Source organism: Sapajus apella, unplaced genomic scaffold (assembly GCF_009761245.1).
Source record: "Sapajus apella isolate SASKATOON/1434 unplaced genomic scaffold, GSC_monkey_1.0 scaffold8, whole genome shotgun sequence".
Taxonomy (NCBI): domain Eukaryota; kingdom Metazoa; phylum Chordata; class Mammalia; order Primates; family Cebidae; genus Sapajus; species Sapajus apella.
This window is the reverse complement of record NW_022436948.1, coordinates 4,461,016-4,481,967: the sequence shown is the minus strand read 5'-3', so window position 1 is coordinate 4,481,967 and position 20,952 is coordinate 4,461,016. Positions and strand designations below refer to the sequence as shown.

Below are 20,952 nucleotides of genomic sequence, written 5' to 3'. Positions count from 1 at the left end.
GCTGAAAAATAACAAGCAGTTATGAAAAATAAACAAATAAAATTACATAAAAAACAGAAACCCAAAATAAAAACACAATATATAGATTAAACATAAAATGAGACACAACTGAAGAGAGAACTAAACTAAAACAAAGAGCTGCAAAGATTACCCAGAATGCAGAGACAAGAGAAAATATGAGCAGAAGCTAAAAAGACATGAAGTGTAATATAACGAGAAGGTGTAAAACATGTACAGTAGGACAAAGAGAGAATAGGAAGGAAGACTAAACAATGGGCAAGATAAGGGTGGGGGATTATCCAGAATGAATGAAAGACATGAATCTGCAGATTCAAGATTCAAGATCCCTAACAGGGAAAACAAATAAATACAAAGACATAATGATGACTCTGTTATAAATGATAGAACTCCAAAGACAGAGGAGGTTTCAAAAGCAAGCAAAGCCAAGGCAGAGATTACCTAAGAAGGAACAACTGTGATGACAGCAGACTTCTTAGGAGTAATAATGGAAGGCCTCAAGCAGCATAACAACATTCCCCATGTGCAGAAAGAAAATAAGAATAAAACAATGTCCAATGCAGATGATTAAAGAAACATATTTTGAGACAAAGACTGAAAAGACTGACACTAGCAGGCCTGCCCCAGAGGAAATTCTGAAAGGCAATAAGAGTAATTTTAGATCGAGGATCAAAAATATAAAACAAAGAGAACTAAAGTTAAAAAAAAAAAAGCCAAACATAAGAAAATTAGTAAACATCATTCCAGACAACTATAAATTCAAACACAAAAAAATAAAGCAAATTAGAAAATATTTAGAACTAAAATATGAGAGGAAGAGAATCCACACATCAAAGAGATGTACATATACTCTGCTTGTGAGATACAGCATTTTAAATATACCCATTAAATCAAGTGTGTTACTTGTGTGCTTTAAATCTATATTCTTGTGATTTTTTTATCTGATTTATAAATTAAGATGTATGTATTAAAAGCTCGTGGTATGGAGACAGATTTTTCTATTTCTCCTTGTAGATCTGCCAATTTTTGCTTATTATTAGACTATGTTATTAAGTGCATACACATTTAGATGCACTGTATAATCAAAATGTGGATTGTAGCTGACATGGTTCTTAGGAAAAAATCTTAAATGCTTACATGGGAAAATAAAATGGCTGGAAATTAATGAGCTAAGCATCCAGCTTGTTAGAAAAGCACAGAATGAAAAGCTTAAAAATGAATCAATAAATAAGAACAGAAATAAAGTAAAAATGCATTAAAAAGGATCAACAAAGCCAAAAGTGGGTGCTCTGAAGACTAATGGTAAGTCCGGCAAGAAAAAATAGAGAATGCACAAATAACCAGTCCTAGGTGCAAAACGGAAAACAGCAGCTCTCTGTAAACACTCCTCCCCACCTAGTCAGCCTTTCCATTTTTCAGTATTAGACAGCAATCTCTTATTTAATACAGAGAACAAGGAATTAGCTTTCTTATTGAATGTACTCTCTTCCCAAACATTTACATTCTCCACAATCCCACCAATAATCAGTATTTACATAATTATGACCAGAAAAATTTATTCACAACTGCACCAACATATGTTTACTGATTTGTTTTTGCTTTTGTTTTTTTTTTTTTGAGATGAAGTCTCACTCTGCCACCCAGGATGAAGTGCAATGGTGCGATCTTGGCTCACTGCAACCCTTGCTTCCCAGGTTCAAGCGATTCTCCTGCCTCAGCCTCCCAAGTAGCTGGAACTACAGGTGCACACCACTATGCCTGGCTAATTTTTGTATTTCTAGTAGAGACGGGTTTCGCCATGTTGGCCAGGCTGGTCTCAGACTCCTGACCTCAGGTGATCCACCCCCCTCAGCCTCCCAAAGAGCTGGGATTACAAGCGTGAGCCACCAGGCCTGGCGTGATTCATTTTTTTAAAGTATATATATAACCTTTGTTTTCCCTGGAGTTAATTATTGCCTCACCTGTTATTAATAACATTTGCTTATTTTTTTCTGTGTTTATATTACTAACTGATCCTTAAACTCTGTCAGAAGTATAACTCTTTCCTCTAAAAACACATCCGTTAATGCTCTATTTCTTTTCTTTTCCTTCCGAGCCATTCTTCCTGCAGCCCTTGCTGCTGCTGCAACCTGGACCAGTCATCCACCCCTGAACCAGGGGGCATCTACTGTGCTAAAACATCCTTCACCAGCAACCTGGGCATTCCCTTTGTTCCCTTCCTGCAAAGGATCCTCTCTTGTCTCCTACATGCAGTGGGCGTCTGCCATCTTTTCTGGCCATCCAGTACTGGGAAACAACCTTGTGATGTTTTGCTAACTTCTGAGCCCCACCTTCCCAAAACACTCCTTTCCCCAGCGCTCCTGCCTGAGTGCAGGCCTGTGCCATAGCTCTGTGAGCAGTGTGGGACTGCACGGGGCCTGAGAACACAGTTTCTACCCCTTCAGTGGAGGCATTGAGCTTTCAGAGACAGCACAAGATTGGCCTCAAGGCCACCGTCACCGTCAGTATGGGTGGCAATGTCCATGCCATGTAGGTCTGTCTGAGACAGCCTTGCTGTGGATCCTGAACAACACAGAAAGACCTATCTGTACAAAAATAAAAATAAAAAAATTTTAATTAAAAAATTAGACCTGTTGACATGCACCTGTAGTCCCAGTTATTTGGGAAGTGAAAATGGGAGGATCACTTTAGCCCATGAGTTTGAGGCTGCAGTGAGCTAAGATCGCACCGTCACACTCCTGTCTGGGTGACAGGGCAAGACCCTGTATCATAAAAAAAAAAAAGCAAGCAAGCAAGTTTAAGTTCAAGTTCAGAGGACTGGTGGTTGGGTTTGGAAGTTAGCCAACTTGAAAGAAACAAAAATCAATCAAATTTGCTTCTGAACTACAGAACCTCTTCAACTGCCCTCCCGACATTCCCACACTGCCCACAAAAGGCAGCTTCACATCCCATGAGATCTAAGAGGACGTGAGACAAACACAGACACGCTTGCCCCATTAGAACAGCAGCACTGAAACGGCCAAGCGAAGTCCCTTCTCTGAAGGCTGCTGCAAACCCGACGGTCATCTGGTTCTGGGATGGCACTCAGTGCCAGTCCCCTGAGGATACCCAAAGTGGCACATGGCACCTCTGCCCTCAGGAGGAGCACACAAGGCCCCTCAGCCCGAAAACGAGAAACACAGCCCCTCCTATCTCAGGGAGGTCATACAGCACCTCCTCCCTCACAGGGACACACACACAGCCCCTCCCCCCTCACAGGGACACACACAGCCCCTCCTTCCTCACAGGGACACACACGGCCCCTCCCCCCTCACAGGGACACAAAGCCCCTCCCCCTCACAGGGACACATAGCCCCTCCTCCCTCACAGGGACACACAGCCCCTCCCCCCTTACAGTGACACAAAGCCCCTCCCCCTCACAGGGATACACAGCCCCTCCCCCTCACAGGGACACACAGCCCTTCCCCCCTCACAGGGACACACAGCCCTTCCCCCCTCACAGGGGGACACAGCTCCTCCCCCACACAGGGACACATAGCCCCTCCTCCCTCACAGGGACACACACAGCCCCTCCCCCCTCACAGGGATACATACAGCCCCACCCCCTCACAGGAACACACAGCCCCTCCCCCCTCACAGGGACACACACACACACAGCCCTTTCCCCCTCACAGGGACACACGTAGTCCCTCCCCCCTTACAAGGACACACACAGCCCTTCCCCCTAACAGGGACACATACAGCCCCGCCCCTATCACAGGCTGGCTTTTGGGGCTGCTCCTCAGTCTTCTCCCTCCTGGGGGCTCTGCTACCCAGTCCTTGGCTCCTGAGCCATGGATTTTCCCAAGACCCCCAGTGAGAGGCTGTAGCAGAAGGCACAGCTGACACAGGGAAGGAATGCTTGGGACCCCTCAGGTAATCCAGGGGGCAGAGGCTGGGCCCCTGAGTACCCGGCTCTAGCCCTCGAGGCAGCTGTGCTGTGGGCAGGCGCTGTCAGGGCTCCTGCCTCTGTTTACTCATCCCTGAAATGGGTCATGGTTGTACCCCATGGTCTTGACACAGGAAGTATCCAGAGGGCCTGGCACTGAGGGGTCCCAGTCACCATCAGCCTAATTGTAAGGGAAGCCTAAGTTCCCTGTCTTATGTGGTTGATGACATACAAGTAGAGTTTGACTGCAAATATGAAGGAATTTCTTTTTTCCTCACTCAAAACTAGTTATCAGGAAGAAAAACAAATGAGCACCAAGGACTGTCTGGCTTTGTGGAGGGGACCGCCCATCACAGGCAGCACCCCTCCCACCCATCACAGGCAGCACCCCTCCCACCCATCACAGGCAGCACCCCTCCCACATTGAAGTGCCTGCCACTGGTCTCCATTGGGTCCGGGGTATGCTCTGCACAAACATGGCACCCCTAGAAAACGCTGCTGCCACTCTGCTGTCTGTGTCTTGGTGACAAACACAAAATGCTTCTCACCAAGCAGAGGGCAAAATGACATGTTCATCAATTCATTGAAGCCAAGAGGAGTAGGATGCCTCAGGAACATGCGACCAGGTAGCTCAAGTCTGCCGGCACGGTGGCTGTCCCGGTCACTCCTCACAGCTGCACTGCCTGGAACCCGCCAGGCCTGGGGCCTCTGAGCATGGTCCACGTGTGACAAATGGCCACAAACTGTTTCCATGCGATTCCCCCACGGTTTATTTGACTCGAGTCTTTCTTCACTACACATTGGCCTCGTAAGAGGCTTGTGGAAAAATCAGCTCCCTAAGAGAAAGAAAGGGAAAGTTCCCGGAGCACTGCAGAAGCTGGAAAGATGTGCAATGCTTTCTCAGCCACCTTAAATTCGTATGTCAGCCTGAGCAGATAAAAATGCTCTGAGGCCAGGCGCTGTGGCTCACGCCTGTAAACAAAGTACTTTGGAGCACTGAGGCAGACGGATCACTTGAGCCCAGGAGTTTGAGCCAGCCTGGGCAACATGGTGAAATCCCTGTCTCTAAAAAAGATACCCAAAAATTTGCTGGGCGTGGTGGCACATGTCTATGGTCCCAGCTACCCGGGAGGCTGAGGTGGGAGGATCACTTAAGCCTTCGAGGTCAAGGCTGCAGTGGGCCATGATCACGCCGCTGCACTCCAGCCTGGACAACAGAGCCGACCCTTGTGTCAAAAAAAGAAGAAAATGTCTGGCGGATAAAGAAACAGTAGAAACAGGTGTTAAGTAGGGATAGCAAAGGCAAGACTGCACAAGAGATTCCACGGCTGGCCTCTGGCCCCCGCCAGTGCTCCAGAGTCAAGGCACCCAGCAGAAATGCAACTTCCATGACTGGGAGGAATGAGGAGAGACGCCTGCCGGGCTCGGGGGTGGGGAGCGGGGCTGCCCAGAAGCTTCAGCCCCTGAGAAAGCCTTGGTTCTGGCGACTACACTGTGGGGCAATGGGGCAGACAGGACAAAGCTTGGGACATCCCAACACGGCAGACAGGTGACAGTGTGAGTCAGAGGCAGCTCGACACAGGAGTTTTACAAACTGGAACTCCACACACGTCCTCCTTACCATTGAGGAGCTGCAGCTCCAGGAAGGTGGCAGAACACACTTTACATGCCCACTGGCTGGGCTCCGACTCCATGGGGGCGCTGTTTTCTGGGGTGCCTGCAGCTTCAAAAGACATGAGAGGAGAAAAAGGTGACCCCCCAAGCAGCTTGTGTCGGAGAAGGGGCGTTTGCTAGGAGGCAGGGATGACAGTGATGACAGCAGCTGACGGCCCTGTGATCACTCCACATGACAGACACCGTTTTCAGAGCTTTACACACGTGGCTGATTCGGTCCTGTGACTGTCCCCTTTTCACAGATGAGGCAACTGAGCACAGAGCCACGCCTGCTGCAGGGTCACCAGTCACAGAACTGTGAACTCCTCCAAGAAGCCAGTCCGGGGGACCAGGATCGTCCCTTCTGTGACTTCATGAGGAAAGTGCATCGTGAAGAGCCAAGCGTAATTCATCAGCCTCTCACCGGCTCATAGAATAAGAGACGATGGAACCCACGCAGCCAGGCAGCGGCGCCCGCCCAGCGCTGTCCAGCAGAGCTTTCTGCAGATGAAAGATGTGCTCCGGAGCTGCTGCCCAGCAAGGCTGCCGGTAACCAGATGTGGCTCGCGTCTCAGGAAATAAGGATTTCATCTTACTCAATTTGAACTTAAACAGCCACCTGAGGCAGCTGGCCACTATCCCAGGCAGCACCTCTATCCCTCAGCCCATGCTGCACAGGAACCTGGGAAGAGACAGCTAAGCTGAGGGGACATGGCATGCAGGGTACACCTGTCCATAAAGAGAACTACAGGCACCTTCTAACAAAAAAGCCACTGATGCTCTTGTGCAACCTAAAATTGGAGGGGCGTTAGGCGAGTGTGCCACGATCTGGCCCAGCCCAGTGTCTCCACGCCTCGTCTGGCAGCCCCTGTGGGCCGGCCCAGGCCAGGACCCCTGCCTGTAACTTCCATTCCAATCACAATACAGCCTGCACTGAAGCTCATCACCCACTGCCAATTCCAGGGGCCACTCACAGACACAAACTCCTGGGTCTTTAAAAAAAATAACCCAAAACCACAACTGCACATGCATTTGGCACTAGGAAGAAACACGGATCTTTTCATATCCAAAACTAGTACTAAGGATGTAATGACTGGAAGATAAAGACACCGATTATTGCTGTAACTGTTTGCATCCATGTTGAGTTTTCATAAGACAACAACAGAAAAGAGGTATAAATGCAATCTGAAATTTTCTGTCATGCTAAAAATAAAGACAAAGCAGAAAGAGTGTGGTGGGCCACCATGCCAGCAGGGAACTTTTCTGGGATGCCTCGTCCCCACCAGCTTCTGTTCCCTTTTACACTTGCTGAGAATCTCCTGCTTGAAGAATCCCAAAGATCGAGGACAAATGGAAATCAGAGCCAAATCCCCACTTCTCACTCACCTTCCCAAATACACACAGGTTCCAAAGAGAAAAACGGTCGCATGTCAGTCTCAGAAAAAGAGGACAAGGAGCCAGCATACCAGAGGCTACCACCTCTGAACAGGGGAGTTTCTTCTAATCCATGTGGGCCGCCGTCTCCAGCAATGAGGCTCCCACACCCCCACGAGTACCAGTTCCCTTCAGCTTGGCGTTCTGCTGCTAAGTACGAGGACTAGAAAAATGTCATGGTGACTGTCCGCTCACCAAGAGAAGAACTCAGGATTTTCCAAATATTCATTGTAAAAGATAAAGAATTCTTAGGAAAAAATATTAGTCAACCGTCAGAAGGCAACTCTTACCGCCAATCACTTAAATATCCAACAAAAGAGAAGTGTCTCAGCAAAATCCAACATGATGCAGCTTTAAAGTGATGCCAGAGATAGTAATAGTAGGGAAAAGGCTTAAGACGTGGTGAGCCAGATTGTGCTTGCAAAGAAACGCAAGCAGTAAGACGGGAGGCGCAGCTAGAGCTCTGCTGCGCAGAGTTTTAAAACAAGGGACAGCAAGGCTACAGCGCAGACAGCAGCCTGGTGTTCCAGTGGGGGCACTGACTGCAGGGCGGCACGAGAGCTTCCTGGGATGAAGTCCTGTAACTCAACTTCGATGGAGCTTAGACAACTGTAGACACTCAAAGTCTCTAAACTGGCCAGGAGTGGTGGCTCACACTTTTAAGTCCAGCTTCTTGGGAGGCTGAGGCACAAGAATTTCTCGAACTCAAGAGGTGGAGGTTGCAGTGAGCCAAGATCACACCATTATACTCCAGCCTGGGCGACAGACCCAGACTCTGTCTCAAAAAAAAAAAAAAAAAAAAAGTCTCTGAGCTGAGTCTTACTGCATGTAAACTATATGTCATGAGTGCTGGTTTTTTAAATAATACAGGGGCTAGTCCAGTGGTTCACGCCTATAATCCCAACACTTTGGGAGGCTGAGGGAGGTGGATCACTTCAGGTCAGGAGTTCAACACCAGCCTGGCCAACAGGGTGAAACCCTATTTCTACTAAAAATACAAAAATTAGCTGGGTGTGATGGTACATGCCTGTAATCCTAGCTACTTGGGAGGCTGAGGCAAGAGAATTTCTTGAACTGGGAGGTGGAGGACTCAGTGAGCTGAGATCAGGCTACTACATTCCAGCCTTGGCCACAGAGCAAGACTCTGTCTCAAAAAAATTAAATTAAATTAAAATCTAAAAATATGAGAAAATGCTCATCAAATGGCAACAACAGTTGAGTTAGAACAGTGATGCTATATGTGCCTCTACAGTTTCCCCAAGTTATAAAATGTGTTTATATTTTACTCTTTTCATAGAAAGGTGACTTTTAAAATTTTCTCCTTTGGAAGCCATGTGTGTTTGAGAAGGTGAGAAATGGGATTCTGGCTCTCATTTCCATCTGTCCACGATCTTGCGGGATTCTTCAAGCAGCGAATTCTCAGAGAGCGAGTGTAAAAGGGAACAGAGGCTGGTGGAGACGGGTGTCCCATAATCACGCCTTGCTGGCATGGTGCCCCACCACACTCTTCCTGGGCCCCATGCTCTCTCCCATGAAGATCCTGGACGCTTCTTGGGCTGCCCCCATCTGTCAGAAGGTTCAGGTTTGTGTAAAGAAAGAAAATCAATTGCAATGTGAGCTCAAGAAAAAGATAAGGCCAGGCACAGTGGTCCATGCCTAGAATCCCAGCACTTCGGGAGGTGGGAGGAATGCTTGCATACAGGAGTTCAAGACCAGCCTAGGCAACATAGTGAGACCCATCTCTACTAAAAATAAAAATTAAAAAAAAAAAAATAGCTGGGTGTGGTGGCACACACCTGTAGCCCCAGCTACTAGGGAAGCTGAGGTGGGAGGATCACCTGAGTCAGGCGCGTGCCTACAGTGAGCCACGATCATGCAGTGTCAGACCCTGTCTCAAAAAACAACAAAAAAAGAAAAAGAGCTAACTAGAAAAGTAAACCTACTACCAGAAAGAAATAAGAAGTAACTTTTAAAGGGATGTGTTACTGCTCCTTCAGTACAAAACCACTTTTCTCTGTATTTAGAAGACAGCTCCACTGATCTGCAAATTGATTTCTATACAAAGATGCACATTTGGAGCAAATGAAAGAAGAAATAGAATTAAGTCAGTAAGTCTTAGGAGTTCTGCTGCTCACCAAGAAAGACTGGGCCACCACACTGAGTGATTTACAGGAAGACGGTTCCTGGGTTCATCAGCCTCCGGGACGGTTCTAGGAGCACACCCATGGCCCTGGGGGCCACTCACATCACTCTGCCTACACCCACTGGGCCAGAGGTGTGACAATGTCCCAAAAGGCTCCTGTCCTCCCACCACGAAGCAGTGTTCTCTCTGGGCGTGTCCACCCCAAAGGCTGTGTTGCTGAACAGGAGTGGAATTACAGTTACCCCAGGAACTCCAGGCCTTCACAGTCTAAACAGTGAGAGCTATGCAAGGGGCCAGCTTTCTGAATGCTTCTGGCCTCTCTTCAAAGGTCTTGTCATCTATTAAGATACTCATTTCTGAGACGCGGGCAGCGTGGAGCTCCAGTGCATAGCTTTAGCCGGGTGAGGTGCTCGACCACCACTCAGGCTCTGCTTGGACCTGGGTGCACTGGGTGGGCAGGGCTTTAGAAGCGCTCCTATGCCTGGAGAGGGACCCCTGGCGGCTCAGGGAGGAGGGACTCCAGGGAAGAAGGAGCCAGGTGGGTGGCAGAAGGTGAGAGGCAGTGTGTGTTGGGGGAGGGGGTGCTGATGTGGCTGCTGGGTTGTTGTTTGAACAGCCAGCAGGTGGACCCAGGGGAAGTCCACCAGGGCAGCCGGCGCTACTTCAAGGACCAAGCTGGAGCTCAACAGGGGCTCTCTCAGGAGGGGAAGGAAAGGAGGAACCCAACCAACCAGTGGGTGGATAGGAATCGCGATGTTCACTACTTCTCTAGAAATGACTGCTTGTCATCCATCCCCGAACACAAGTGACCATCCTAAAAAGCATTTCTGAAATCTAACAGTAACCAAGTTGTTTATTTATCTCCCATTAAAAACCTTGTTTAGGTTTACGCTGTGCTCAAGTGATCATACGTTCCCATTCATGCAGACCATCCTGGTAGGTTGACTAAAAGTCCCCTTTTGCTCTCAGAGGTTTTAGGGAGGAATGGGAATTACCCTAGAAACTCCGGAATCAGGAGGTGACTCTACTGAACCACACAGTCCCAGGCTGACTTCATTTAAATCTATTGTTTCAAACTTAGCTCCAGACTGAAGGGTCTCCGGCAGGTAAAATGACGACAAAACACCTGTGGTTCCAATAAGAGGGGACAACATTTGTTTTGACCTTAGCCTTGAGAGTGGTGAGGGCATCACCCAGGTTACAAACTGACCGGGGGTAAATGGCCAAGGCCAGCATCTCAGAACCCCACCCCCAGCGTGGCCGCAGTCTGGGCTGGCCGTGGGCACACGCACTGCCAGCTGCCTAGGCCTTCAGGAATTCCAGACACAGGTCCCGATGATCACAGTGACTTGGGCTCTGCTTGGAAAGCCCAGCCACGCAGGACTTGGAAATGGCCCCTGATCCAGCAGGTGCTGCCACGGGGGCCTCTCTGATGCTGGGTTGGGCCGGGCCAGGTATCCGGTTTTGGCAAAGCCAAGAGGGTGGGGCTAGGAGCAGGGTGAAGAGCAGTGGGTTTCTCCAAGTTCTTTTTGTCCCTTTCACTGTTAAAGAACTCCCCACAAAGCCACAGTCTTTTTCTGCAAACATATCTGTGAAGGATGCGAAGTCCTGCCTTTACCATCCTGGCGGAAGAGGACGCTGCCACCCCTGCAGGCGCTGCAGAGAGCTGCCCCGCCTGGCTCCCCACTGACACTCCCCGGCAGCATCCCCAGTGGCTCCTCTCCACCCAGACCTCACAGGGCCCATAATGGGTTCAACAGTGGCTCCCCGAAATTCACACCCACCTATAGCCCTTAAGAGAGGATCCTTGCAGATGGCATCAAGTTAACGTGAGGTCATGCTGGATTGGGGAGGCCTAAATCCAATGACTGGTGGCCTTATGTAGAGAGGACACAGAGACATGGGGGAGAAGACAGGCAGAGGCTGGAGTGACGCAGCCACAGGCCAAGGGATGCAAAAGCCTGCTGTGCCGGCCGCCACCAGAGGCTGCGGAGAGGCCCAGGACAAAGTCTCCCTCCAGGTTCCCAGAAGGAGCCAGCCCTGGTGCCACCTTGATCCTGGATGTCTGGACTCCACCACTTTGGGAGTGCACATTTCTGACCTGAAAGCCACTGGGGTTGGTGGTGGTTTGTGAGGGCAGCACAGCGCCGGGACACTCCCACGCAACACCGGGACACTCCCACGAGACACGCCCACGCGGCCCAGGGACACTCACTCACAGCCCATTGCGGACTCCTCCGTCACTCCGCTTTATCTGCCCACCTGGGATTAGGGGACAACGAGGTGCATTTCACAAAGCCTCAATCATACTGACAAACAGGACAGATAAAAACCTTCCAAATCTGTGAAGAATCTTACACTATGGAGCTACCAATATTTTGGATTACACTGCATTTATAAACAAGGAAACAAGGGTCATGTGAGAATCAGGTCATTTGGGTGGGGGGAGAGTCAATATCTATTTCTCCCCCTTGAGCAAGAATCTTCATAGCAACCACAGACAATGTGTGCTCCTGGGTAGTGTTAGCTTCTGCCATATGAAATTGATGGTTTGCAGGTCGGAAGACATCAAATATCAGGAAGTTCATATGGTTTCTTCAGGTTTTATGAGGAGGATCTATGCCAAAAAGACCCACAACACGGATGAGAAAGATTTAAAGTTCAACAGGCACGCTTGGTGGGGAAAGTGGTGTCCCGACCCCGGGTTAGCAGGACAGGCACTGTGGTTTGCTTTTCCAAAGGAATGCTAGATTTGGGCAGATCACTCACATACGTCCACTAGGGCTTTCTTTGAACATGCACACACATGCATACATACACACACACACACAGATATGCACACGTACGTGCACACACAGATACGCACGCGCACACACACACACACACACACACAGATACTCCCATGTGTGCGCGCACACACTCCCCTGAAATCCGGGAGGAGGCCACTGCACGGGGAAGAGCAGCACTGGAGCCGGAGGCCAGGGACCAATCCTGATTTCTTCATCTACTTCACTGTGACCTGGGCTCAGTTCCTTCACCTCTCTGTGCTCTGTCTCCTCTGTCCAGAGACAGGGTGAATACCCCTGCCTCATGGGATCAGGAGGATGAGTCACAGACTATAGCCCTGAGGGCAGAGCTCAGCAGTCACGCACCACATAGCAACGTTTCAGTCAACGACAGTGGTCCCAGAAGGTCATAATGCAGTACTTTCCCTGTATTACCTGGTCTATGTTCACAAGGACAAATACCATGTGTTAAAGGGCCCACTGCATGCAGGACAGGCACATGCTGGACAGGTTGGCAGCCTAGAACGGCGAGCTACACCGTACGGCCTGGGTGCGTAGTGGGCCATGCCATCAAGGTGCGTGAGAGTGCGCTCTGCGGCACTCCAATAACAAAGACATCACCCCAGGACACACTTCTCAGAATGCATCTCTGCCTGACTGTGTCAGCTTGTGTTACATCCGCATGCCAAACTCACCAAGGATGTTTAACAAGCGGAAAGACAGACCTGACTCTCTGCACCCCAGCAGCTGGCCCCACACAACCCACCTCATCAGCCTGGGGTCAGCACAGAGCCAGGGGGCCATACCCATCGGCGGGGCACTAGGGAAGGCGACCCAGGACCAGGGGCCGCCACGTACCGTGGGCGCTGGAGCAGGCCTGCTTCAGCATGGGCTTGTCCATCTTCTTGGCATAGAAGGCCGCGTACCACACGCGCAGCTCGGTGCCCGGGGGGATGTCCCTGGAGGTGGTGAAGTACACGTCGCTGCCGTGCTGGTAGGCCGTCAGGTTCTGGTGCTCAGCCTCCGCCGCCGGCCGCACCAGCATCATCCAGTTGCAGTCATCCTCGTTGGAGGTGTCGAAGCACACGGGGTGTCCGTCCTTCTGGAACACCTGAGGGTGAGTCAGCCCACGAAGATGCCAGGGAAATGGCAGATCACCCATCTGCGTGTCAGCGTGTGGGGGGCGGGTGCTGAGGAACCCATCTACACAGTGCCACGTCAGAGGCCAGAAGGGATCCCGTACAGGATACTGAGGTGGGAGGGTCACAGGTAGACCATGTGGCTTCAACAGGTCAGATTTGTCACAGGCAAAAGGAAGCAGCAGACACAGCCAACGGGTCCATGTGTCACTGGGACACCTGGGTGTGACTCATGGCCCAGGTACAGAACTCAAGTTCTAATCGGGTTCTAGTGGGCATGGGGACACTGAGGTTCTAGTCCTGGTGCAGGTGGGCTTTGAGTGGACACCTGAGCTCTGCTCCTAGTCCAGGTGTCATGGGAACAGACACCTAGGCTCCACAGATGGCCACTGGGAACTGGGACACTGAGTTCTACACCCAGCCCTGCCACAGGCATGCTGGGTTCCTCAGGCTTTACCAGCTGCCTGCTTGGCTATAAAGCAGCACTATTTCTTTATGGATTAAATGCAGGCAGGCAGTAGGGAGAGAAACTTAAATATTTTGAAGTTCAGATCAACCACCCGAGTACAGGAGGGTTTTGTTCCTTATTTTCTGAATGCCATGATCTCTTCCTCACTGTGGGAAGACAGCTCTCCCCTCTCCTAAGCTTTTCCCAGAGAGGCCTCTCTGAGGACAGAGCCCTTGGAAGTAAAAGGCAGGGAGCGGGGACAACCATCCACTTAACGACCCCCAGTTGCTGAGGAAGGCGTGCTCCCAGCCGGCGGCATCCTCGCTCTGGTGGGCATACAGGAGCTGAACGCTGGAGCGTGCACTGAAAACAGCCCAGTACCAGGCAGTGACCTTCAGAATCGAGTAGCTGAAAGACCACCAAATAGGTACAACAGACTTCTTTAAAGGGGCCTGGCCCCAACCATGCACCCACACCAACTGTGTACATCAGCCAGACAGGTGCTGCAAAGGACACGCAGGCAGCCAACGGCCTTTCAGAGGCTGGTTTAGGCACTGCTATGTATTTCTTCAACTTAAAACTTTCCTTCTTTCCCTTCCTTCCTTCTCCTCCCTCCCTCCCTCCCTTCTTTCTTTCTCTTTGTAAACAAATAAAGTGTCTTTCCCTTTTTTTCCTTTTTGCTGAAATCTGCCTTCCAAGATCAGTTTTCAAAGGACTTCCGAAAACCCAAGCTTGTTGACTTCCGCTGCCTATCCTAAAACAAGCGGATCCCTTTTAAGGGTCTCTAAGAAAAGTTTGCTGACTAGCAACCCGTTCCTCCTTTGTTTATTTCACAGATATTTCTGAAGACTGGCTGGCTTGGGGTACGACACTGAGGGCAGGCATGGGAACAGTAAAAACCCACCTCGCCTGGCCTCACATGCCTTCCAGAGGGCTGATTTTTTAAGTATTCCAGAGCCTGCCTTGCAATTTACATACATTTTAGTTTTCTTAAATTCACGTAAAAGTAGAGAACCACTGTCTTCTCTCAGTGTGATGTGCTTTTTAGAGCTGCCAGACTTTGTACTATGCCCAAAATCTCACCACTGCCTCAACAAACACCTTCCCTTTGAAAGAGCTTTGCAAACTACCCAACGCTGTGCACAGGCATGGAAATAACCAGAGTGACGCAGCCCCACAAGAAGCGGCCTCATAAAGCCTGTGACAGCCACGGAAGGTGCAGGACAACTGGAGTCGTGTTCGGGGTTTCTCCTGCATATGTTTTAAACACGCTCATCAGTGTTTTGCAAAACTGAAAATTACAAAATACGGCCAGGCGCAGTGGCTCATGCCTGTAATCCCAGCACTCTGGGAGGCTGAGGCAGGTGGATCACCTGAGGTCAGGAGTTTGAGACCTGCCTGGGCAACATGGTGAAACCCCGTCTCTACTCAAAATACAAAAATTAGTGGGGCGTGGTGGCACCTGTAATCGCAGCTACCTGGGAGGCTGAGGCAGGAGAATCGCTTGAACCAGGAAGGCAAAAGTTGCAGTGAGCTGAGATCACGGCACTGCACTCCAGCCTGGGCAACAAGAGCAAAAGTCCATCTCAAAAAAAAAAGAAAAACAAAAAGAAAATGACACAATACTAACTTAATATTGATGCCCTTGTAATATAAAAACAAAAATTTTCTTGGAAACTAAGCAGACCTACAATATTTAGAGCTGTTTTCAAGGCATTTCTAAATCATGGAAACTCAGTAGTTCCTTCTCCCCATTCCCACATAGGAAGGCCATCAACACCCAGCTCCTCAGCTCCCGTTTGGCAATGGCCTTTACCTTCAGGGGAAACGCGGACTCCTTTTCCCATTTGGCGACCCTCCTGGACTCAAAGGGACCAAACTGTGTCCGCTTGACAAGCTGAGTGACGGCGAACACCCCCTCGGCTCCATCTTCCAGTCGTCTGATCTCCAAGTTGGGAGGAAGGGATGACCTGGAAATGGGATAGAGCAAGGCTCGGAAGACAGCACTCATACCAGGGACCTGTGTGTTAAGATAACCTAAGAGCTCACTCTCACTGACGGCCAGGGGTCTTCTGAAATGGAATTCTCCAGGTAATAAAATAGACGCATTCCAGGCCAGGTGCAGTGGGAGGATCGCATAAGACCAGGAGTTTGAGACCAGCCCAGACAACGTGGTAAAACTGTGTCTCTACAAAAAGTACAAAAAATTAGCTGGGCATGGTGGTGCGTGCCTGTAGTCCCAGCTACTACGGAGGCTGAGGCGGGAGGATCACTTGAGCCCAGGAGTTTGAGGCTGCAGTGAGCCGAGACTGGGTCACTGCACTGTAGCCTGAGTGACAGCGCAGGACCCTGTCTCAAAGAAAACAAAACGAAAAAAAACGCAGGAGCCTTCCTAATAGGTGCCGAATGAGGACTGAGGCTGAGGTTGTGAAGATCCCTCGGGCTGTGGCAGTGGAGCCGTAATCTTGTGTCCTTAGCTACACGAGGCCGACCACAAGGCCCTGGTGAGATTCACCCAGAGCATGCCACAGCGGGGCTGTTTACTGAACGGCGGGTTTAACTCCCCATGGGAAAGACAGTGCCAACAGGTGCCTCCCTGGTGGGGCTGCTATGAGACTGAACAGGGTCAGACTGGTAGGTCCAGCGATGGAGGGCGGACCACAGGGAACTTGCTGCGGAGGAGCTGTGCGGAAGCACCCCGAGAAAGACGAGTGCCACGGGCGTCCTAAATTCCAAAAAGTGTTTCCAGCCAAGTGGCGGGTCAGTTTCACTGAGGATGTGACCTCTTAAACTGAAGTGGAAGAATGTCAGGGATGGGGTCTGGGGAGGAAGGTACAGGAGCCGGGACGAGCCCAGGACATGTCCAGGACAGAGGCGGGCATGGGGTGCCCAGCACACAGGCCCCTCAGAGAGAGGAGGGCATGGGGTGTCCAGTGCACAGGCCCTCGGACAGAGGAGGCATGGGGTGCCCAGAGCACAGGACCCTCAGGGTGGGCAGGAGGCCACTGAGACAAGGATCCAGCACAGGGTCTGACTTCAGGACCAGAGGTTTCAGCTGAATATCCACGGGCGACAGGCAGCCCCTGAAGTTCTGGGGAAGAGGGGGTGGATGTGCTCTCTACTTGAGGCCAAAACATTAAATTTCTTTGTTTTGAGTCACACTAAGAAAAAAATAAACGAACGACATTGAGGACAGTTGGGAGGTTCCTGGAAACAGTCCTGAAGAGATGGCGACCACCTCCGCAGCAGCAACACACCAGGTACCGCCACCTACAACGCCACGGCCACCACACAGGAGCCAGCATTCTCTCCCCTTTATAGAGGCCACCAAGAAATGGAGGGCGCCTTGTCCAAGCCCACCTGCCCTGGACTGCCCTAGGCATAGCCTCCCGCAGGTGAGGGTGGAACAGCAGGGCAGCTGCTGCCCACTGAGCCAACAGGCCTGCAGGGGCTGCTTCCAGAAGCTGCTGTGGGTCAGCCCTGTCCCTGTCCTCATGACCCGGCATGCCCCCCTGCCTGAGTGTGCACGTGTCCGCTGGCAGGCCAAGACCTGGAATGCACAGAGACGCCGACGAGCAGACCTCAGCTTGACCGCTGGTGCTTGGCACACCGACCACCTTGGCCAGTCCACTCTCTTGCAGCCTCCACATTGAGTCAGGAACAGCTGGGCTCCTAAGAACCCTGAAGCGGATCAAAGAAACTCACTCTGGAGCTTTGAAGCACATGTTTTGGTGCATCCCAGCAGAGAGGCTGCTCAGTTCACGGTGGGAGGGAAATCGCTGGCACTCACTCGGAATGCCTCTGTTCTCCCTCATGTTCCTTCCTCTCTGTCTGCAGATACAGAGGCTGCTCTGCTCCTGCAGAGTCACAGCTGGCATAATGACAGGCCCGGGACCGTGGAAGCAGCTCACGGCGGTCACTCACCTTGCCCTGCTTAACACAAAGGAGTCTTTGACCATGACCACTGGGCCCAGCTCGGGACATTCGGAGTCGTGGTATTGGCTGCAGTCTTCACACCCTGCAAGCAGACATCCGAGCATCAGAGCACCCAGGGAGGGAGACACCCAGAGAACACAGAGCTGGGAAATGGGGACCCCGGCCCTGTGAGGGTGACCTAGAGTCGAAGATGCATGCCGACACGGCAAAGACAAGCAAGGGAGGGGGCATCGGATGGCAAGAGGCCGGTGTCCCCAAGGCCTCCCTCAGCACTCACGCACACATGAGGAGTGCAAACGCAGGACACGCGCCCAGGGAAAGCTCCAGCCCCGCCACACACCTCAAATCAAGCACGGTCACCCCACGGTGACGCAAAGCAAGACCCTCCCCAAAGAATGAGCATAAGTGAAAACAGCCAATGTTAATGGGTTCATGATAACTCTAACACACTTCCCTCCTGCTCAGCCCTGGATTACTTTTCTGGACCATGTGCTGCCCCCTGCAAAGTGCTCTCTGTAGCAGTTCTGAGAAAGGTGATCCTGTGGAAAACCACACCCCTATAGTGCACCACTCATGAAATAAATCGTGTTTCACAGGGAAATTGTAAATCCATAGCTTTTCTATATTATAAAAACCAAATGTGGATGTGGCTTTGCCCAGACAGCAAGCGCCATGCCCGTGTGGTGCCATGACACAGGGTTGGTCTCGGACAGGTCTGTGGGTCACTTACAGATGAACATGATCTCTTCACTCCCATCTTCAGCCATCGCTGACACCTGTCAGGACATAAGAGAGTCTCATTAATGATAATCTCTTACCAAAATAATTTTGCTGTTTTTTTTTTTCTTTGAGATTGAGCTCCCTCTGCACCCAGGCTGGAGTGCAGTAGAACAATCTTGGCTCATTGCAACCTCTGCCTCCCAAGTTCAAGGGATTCTCCTGCCTCAGCCTCCCAGGTAGCTGGGACTCCAGGTGCCCGCCACTACACCCAGCTAATTTTTGTATTTTTAGTAGAGACAGGGTTTCACCATATTGGGCAAGCTGGTCTTGAACTCCTGGCCTCCCATGATTCACCTGCCTGGGCCTCCCAAGGTGCTGGCATTACAGGTGTGATCCATTGTGCCCAGCCTCTTACCAAAATAATGCTTAAGACAACTCGTACCAAGGCCTCCTCCAGCTGGTGTAGGGCAATTACGTGGTGCTTTACAGAGAGCACACAGTGAGGTGTCCTCTTGTTACGGGATAGGGCTGGAGTCACTGAAACACCTTCTCACCTCAAATAATATTATTTTTAATAAAAGCAATGGATTTAACTCAGACTTTCACCTTTTCATATTAGCCATCAATTTCCATTTTTAAAACAAATAAAACAGCTTTTTTGGAGACAGGGTCTTGCTCTGCCTCCCAGGCTGGAGTGCAGTGGTGTGATCACGGCTCACTACAGCCTCTGCCTGCTGGGCTCAGGCAACCCTCCCGCCTCAGCCTCCCAAGTAGCTGGGTCTATGGATGCAGGCCACTACATCCTGCTAATAGTTCCAGCTGGTCCCAAACTTCTGGGCTCAATCGATCCTCCAAGCTCAGTCTTCCAAAGTGCTGGGATTATAGCACAAGCCATCGTGCCTGCCTATGTCACCATTTTAAAAAGCCAGCTGTCACTTTTTTTCCCCTTACTCCCTGAGCCGTGACTTCCTCAAGGGCAGGTATGTCTAATGCAATCTTTTATCTTCAGCTCCTAACATATGGCTGGTGCCCCATGCACACTCATTTCTCTGGGGACTAAATCGACACGTGGCATTGTGGAGGACTCTCGTGCTCCCACATAAGCTGTTATCGGAGCCAGCAGTTCTATTTCCTATCCATCCTTGAGGTTCACCTCTAGAAACACTTGCACACTGGGTAGATGAGCTCAAACTGACCACCACCACCACACACACATATTCACAGGGTGATCTAGACGTCATTCATTCTGGGGCTTCACATTCATGGGCTGTAAAATGGAAATAAAAACACCCACCTCATGCAGTTTGGGGGAGCATAAAGTGAGATACACACAGTATGTACTACCAAATAATCATTCCTCCTCTGCCCACCCCCATCCCCAACTGTGCCCACCGGCACTTCCTTCCTGCGTCCTGCTTCTCTGATGCCCGCTGCTGGGTGGTTTAGGAAGGCGTGCATGCTGGCACTTCCTGAATGCTGATTCCAACATGCTCTCCACCCAGCTCATCCCCAGGAGCTTGAAGGGTGAAAAGCAGACCATGCAAAGCCTATATGGAAACTCACAGTCACTGAACACACGTGTGTGAGAGCAGCGTGGGGTTGAAAACTTCAAGTTAGGAGAGTGAGTTAGCTATAAGGAAGTGAGGCAGAGGAGAGAGAGTGTCAATTTGCCCTTAAGATGCCAGAAATAACCAGGGTGAAATTTTCTCCCAAAACAGCAGCATATCTTCTTTTCCTGGGAGCACACATTTACGTTCAAAGGCGTCTCGTGCAGCCCTGGCAAGTCTCACTCAGTTTCACAGCGGCATTCAGCCTCGCCTGCCGCAGTTCCTGTGGATAAGCACCTCTGCGTGAATAGGGACCAGTCTGGGATGGGGATCAGCTGGGCCGTGAGCAGGAGATGAACAGGAACAAAGGGCAGAAGAAACGCTGGGTCGGGTTGGGGGGGTCACGCTTTCATGAGTTGCTGTTGTGCTACTGGAGGTCTAGGACCTGTGTGCCCTCTGCAGGAACCCTCACCACTCACGGTCCGGAGCTCGGGCAATGGGAACGGCAGGCCTTAAGAGGCGACCCACACTGTGGTCAGATCACCGAAGAATACAGAGTCCCAACAAAGTGACTGGAATCGGAGTGGGAGGATGGAGGGAAGTCATCCTGGCCTTGCTTACCAGGAAGCCTGGATGAATCCCCTGAGGCCTGGCATGGTCTCCCGGGGGCAGACCCTGCCTCTGGCCTGCACCTCTACAGACTGCCCACACCTCCAGGTGCCCCCAAAGAAGGTCCCCTCTGAGTGGAGCTGCTGGGAGAGGAAACCCAGAAAAGAGGGTCGGGGGAAGCAGGAGAGCGGGGTTCAGCCTCCTGTGCTCACTCTGTATGTAAACGTCTGAGTCCTGGCAATAAGGGTCCTGATTAGCAGCATCTGGTCCCCAAAATGTGGCCTCTCTAAAATCACTCCTCAAGGCCCAGTATCAGAGATCACAGCCACCCTGGGCTGCAGATCAGGCCTGAGTAACGGAGCATCTTCAAAGTCTTTGCTGTCTTGGCAAAAATCCCTTTAACACTCAGAAAGTGCCTTTATAGAGGGGAAGTGTGGTCTCCAGACCTCTAAAGCACACAAGACATCCCAGAATAAGGCACTCAGGAAGTACTGTTTCAGGGAAAAGGAGAGGAAAAAAGAACTTGAAGTTCAATATACCAGCCAGGCGCGGGGCTCACACCTGTAATCCCAGCGCTTTGAGAGGTGGGGG

At 50.8% G+C, this 20,952-nt stretch overlaps 1 protein-coding gene across 7 annotated transcripts in view; it reads right to left on the bottom strand.

Annotated features, from left to right (window-relative positions):
* PRDM15 (PR/SET domain 15) overlaps window positions 1-20,952 on the bottom strand; it is an 80,346-nt gene that overhangs the window by 42,167 nt on the left and 17,227 nt on the right. For 6 of the 7 annotated variants that reach the window (XM_032276811.1, XM_032276812.1, XM_032276817.1 and 3 more), the window contains exons 2-6: window positions 18,216-18,261; window positions 17,474-17,567; window positions 15,366-15,519; window positions 12,821-13,073; window positions 5,568-5,669 (exon numbers count right to left, since the gene is read on the bottom strand). In XM_032276811.1, the coding sequence (XP_032132702.1) occupies window positions 5,568-5,669; window positions 12,821-13,073; window positions 15,366-15,519; window positions 17,474-17,567; window positions 18,216-18,261 (649 nt within the window). The remainder of the gene's footprint in view (window positions 1-5,567; window positions 5,670-12,820; window positions 13,074-15,365; window positions 15,520-17,473; window positions 17,568-18,215; window positions 18,262-20,952) is intronic. The other variant, XM_032276814.1, reaches the window with a different exon arrangement.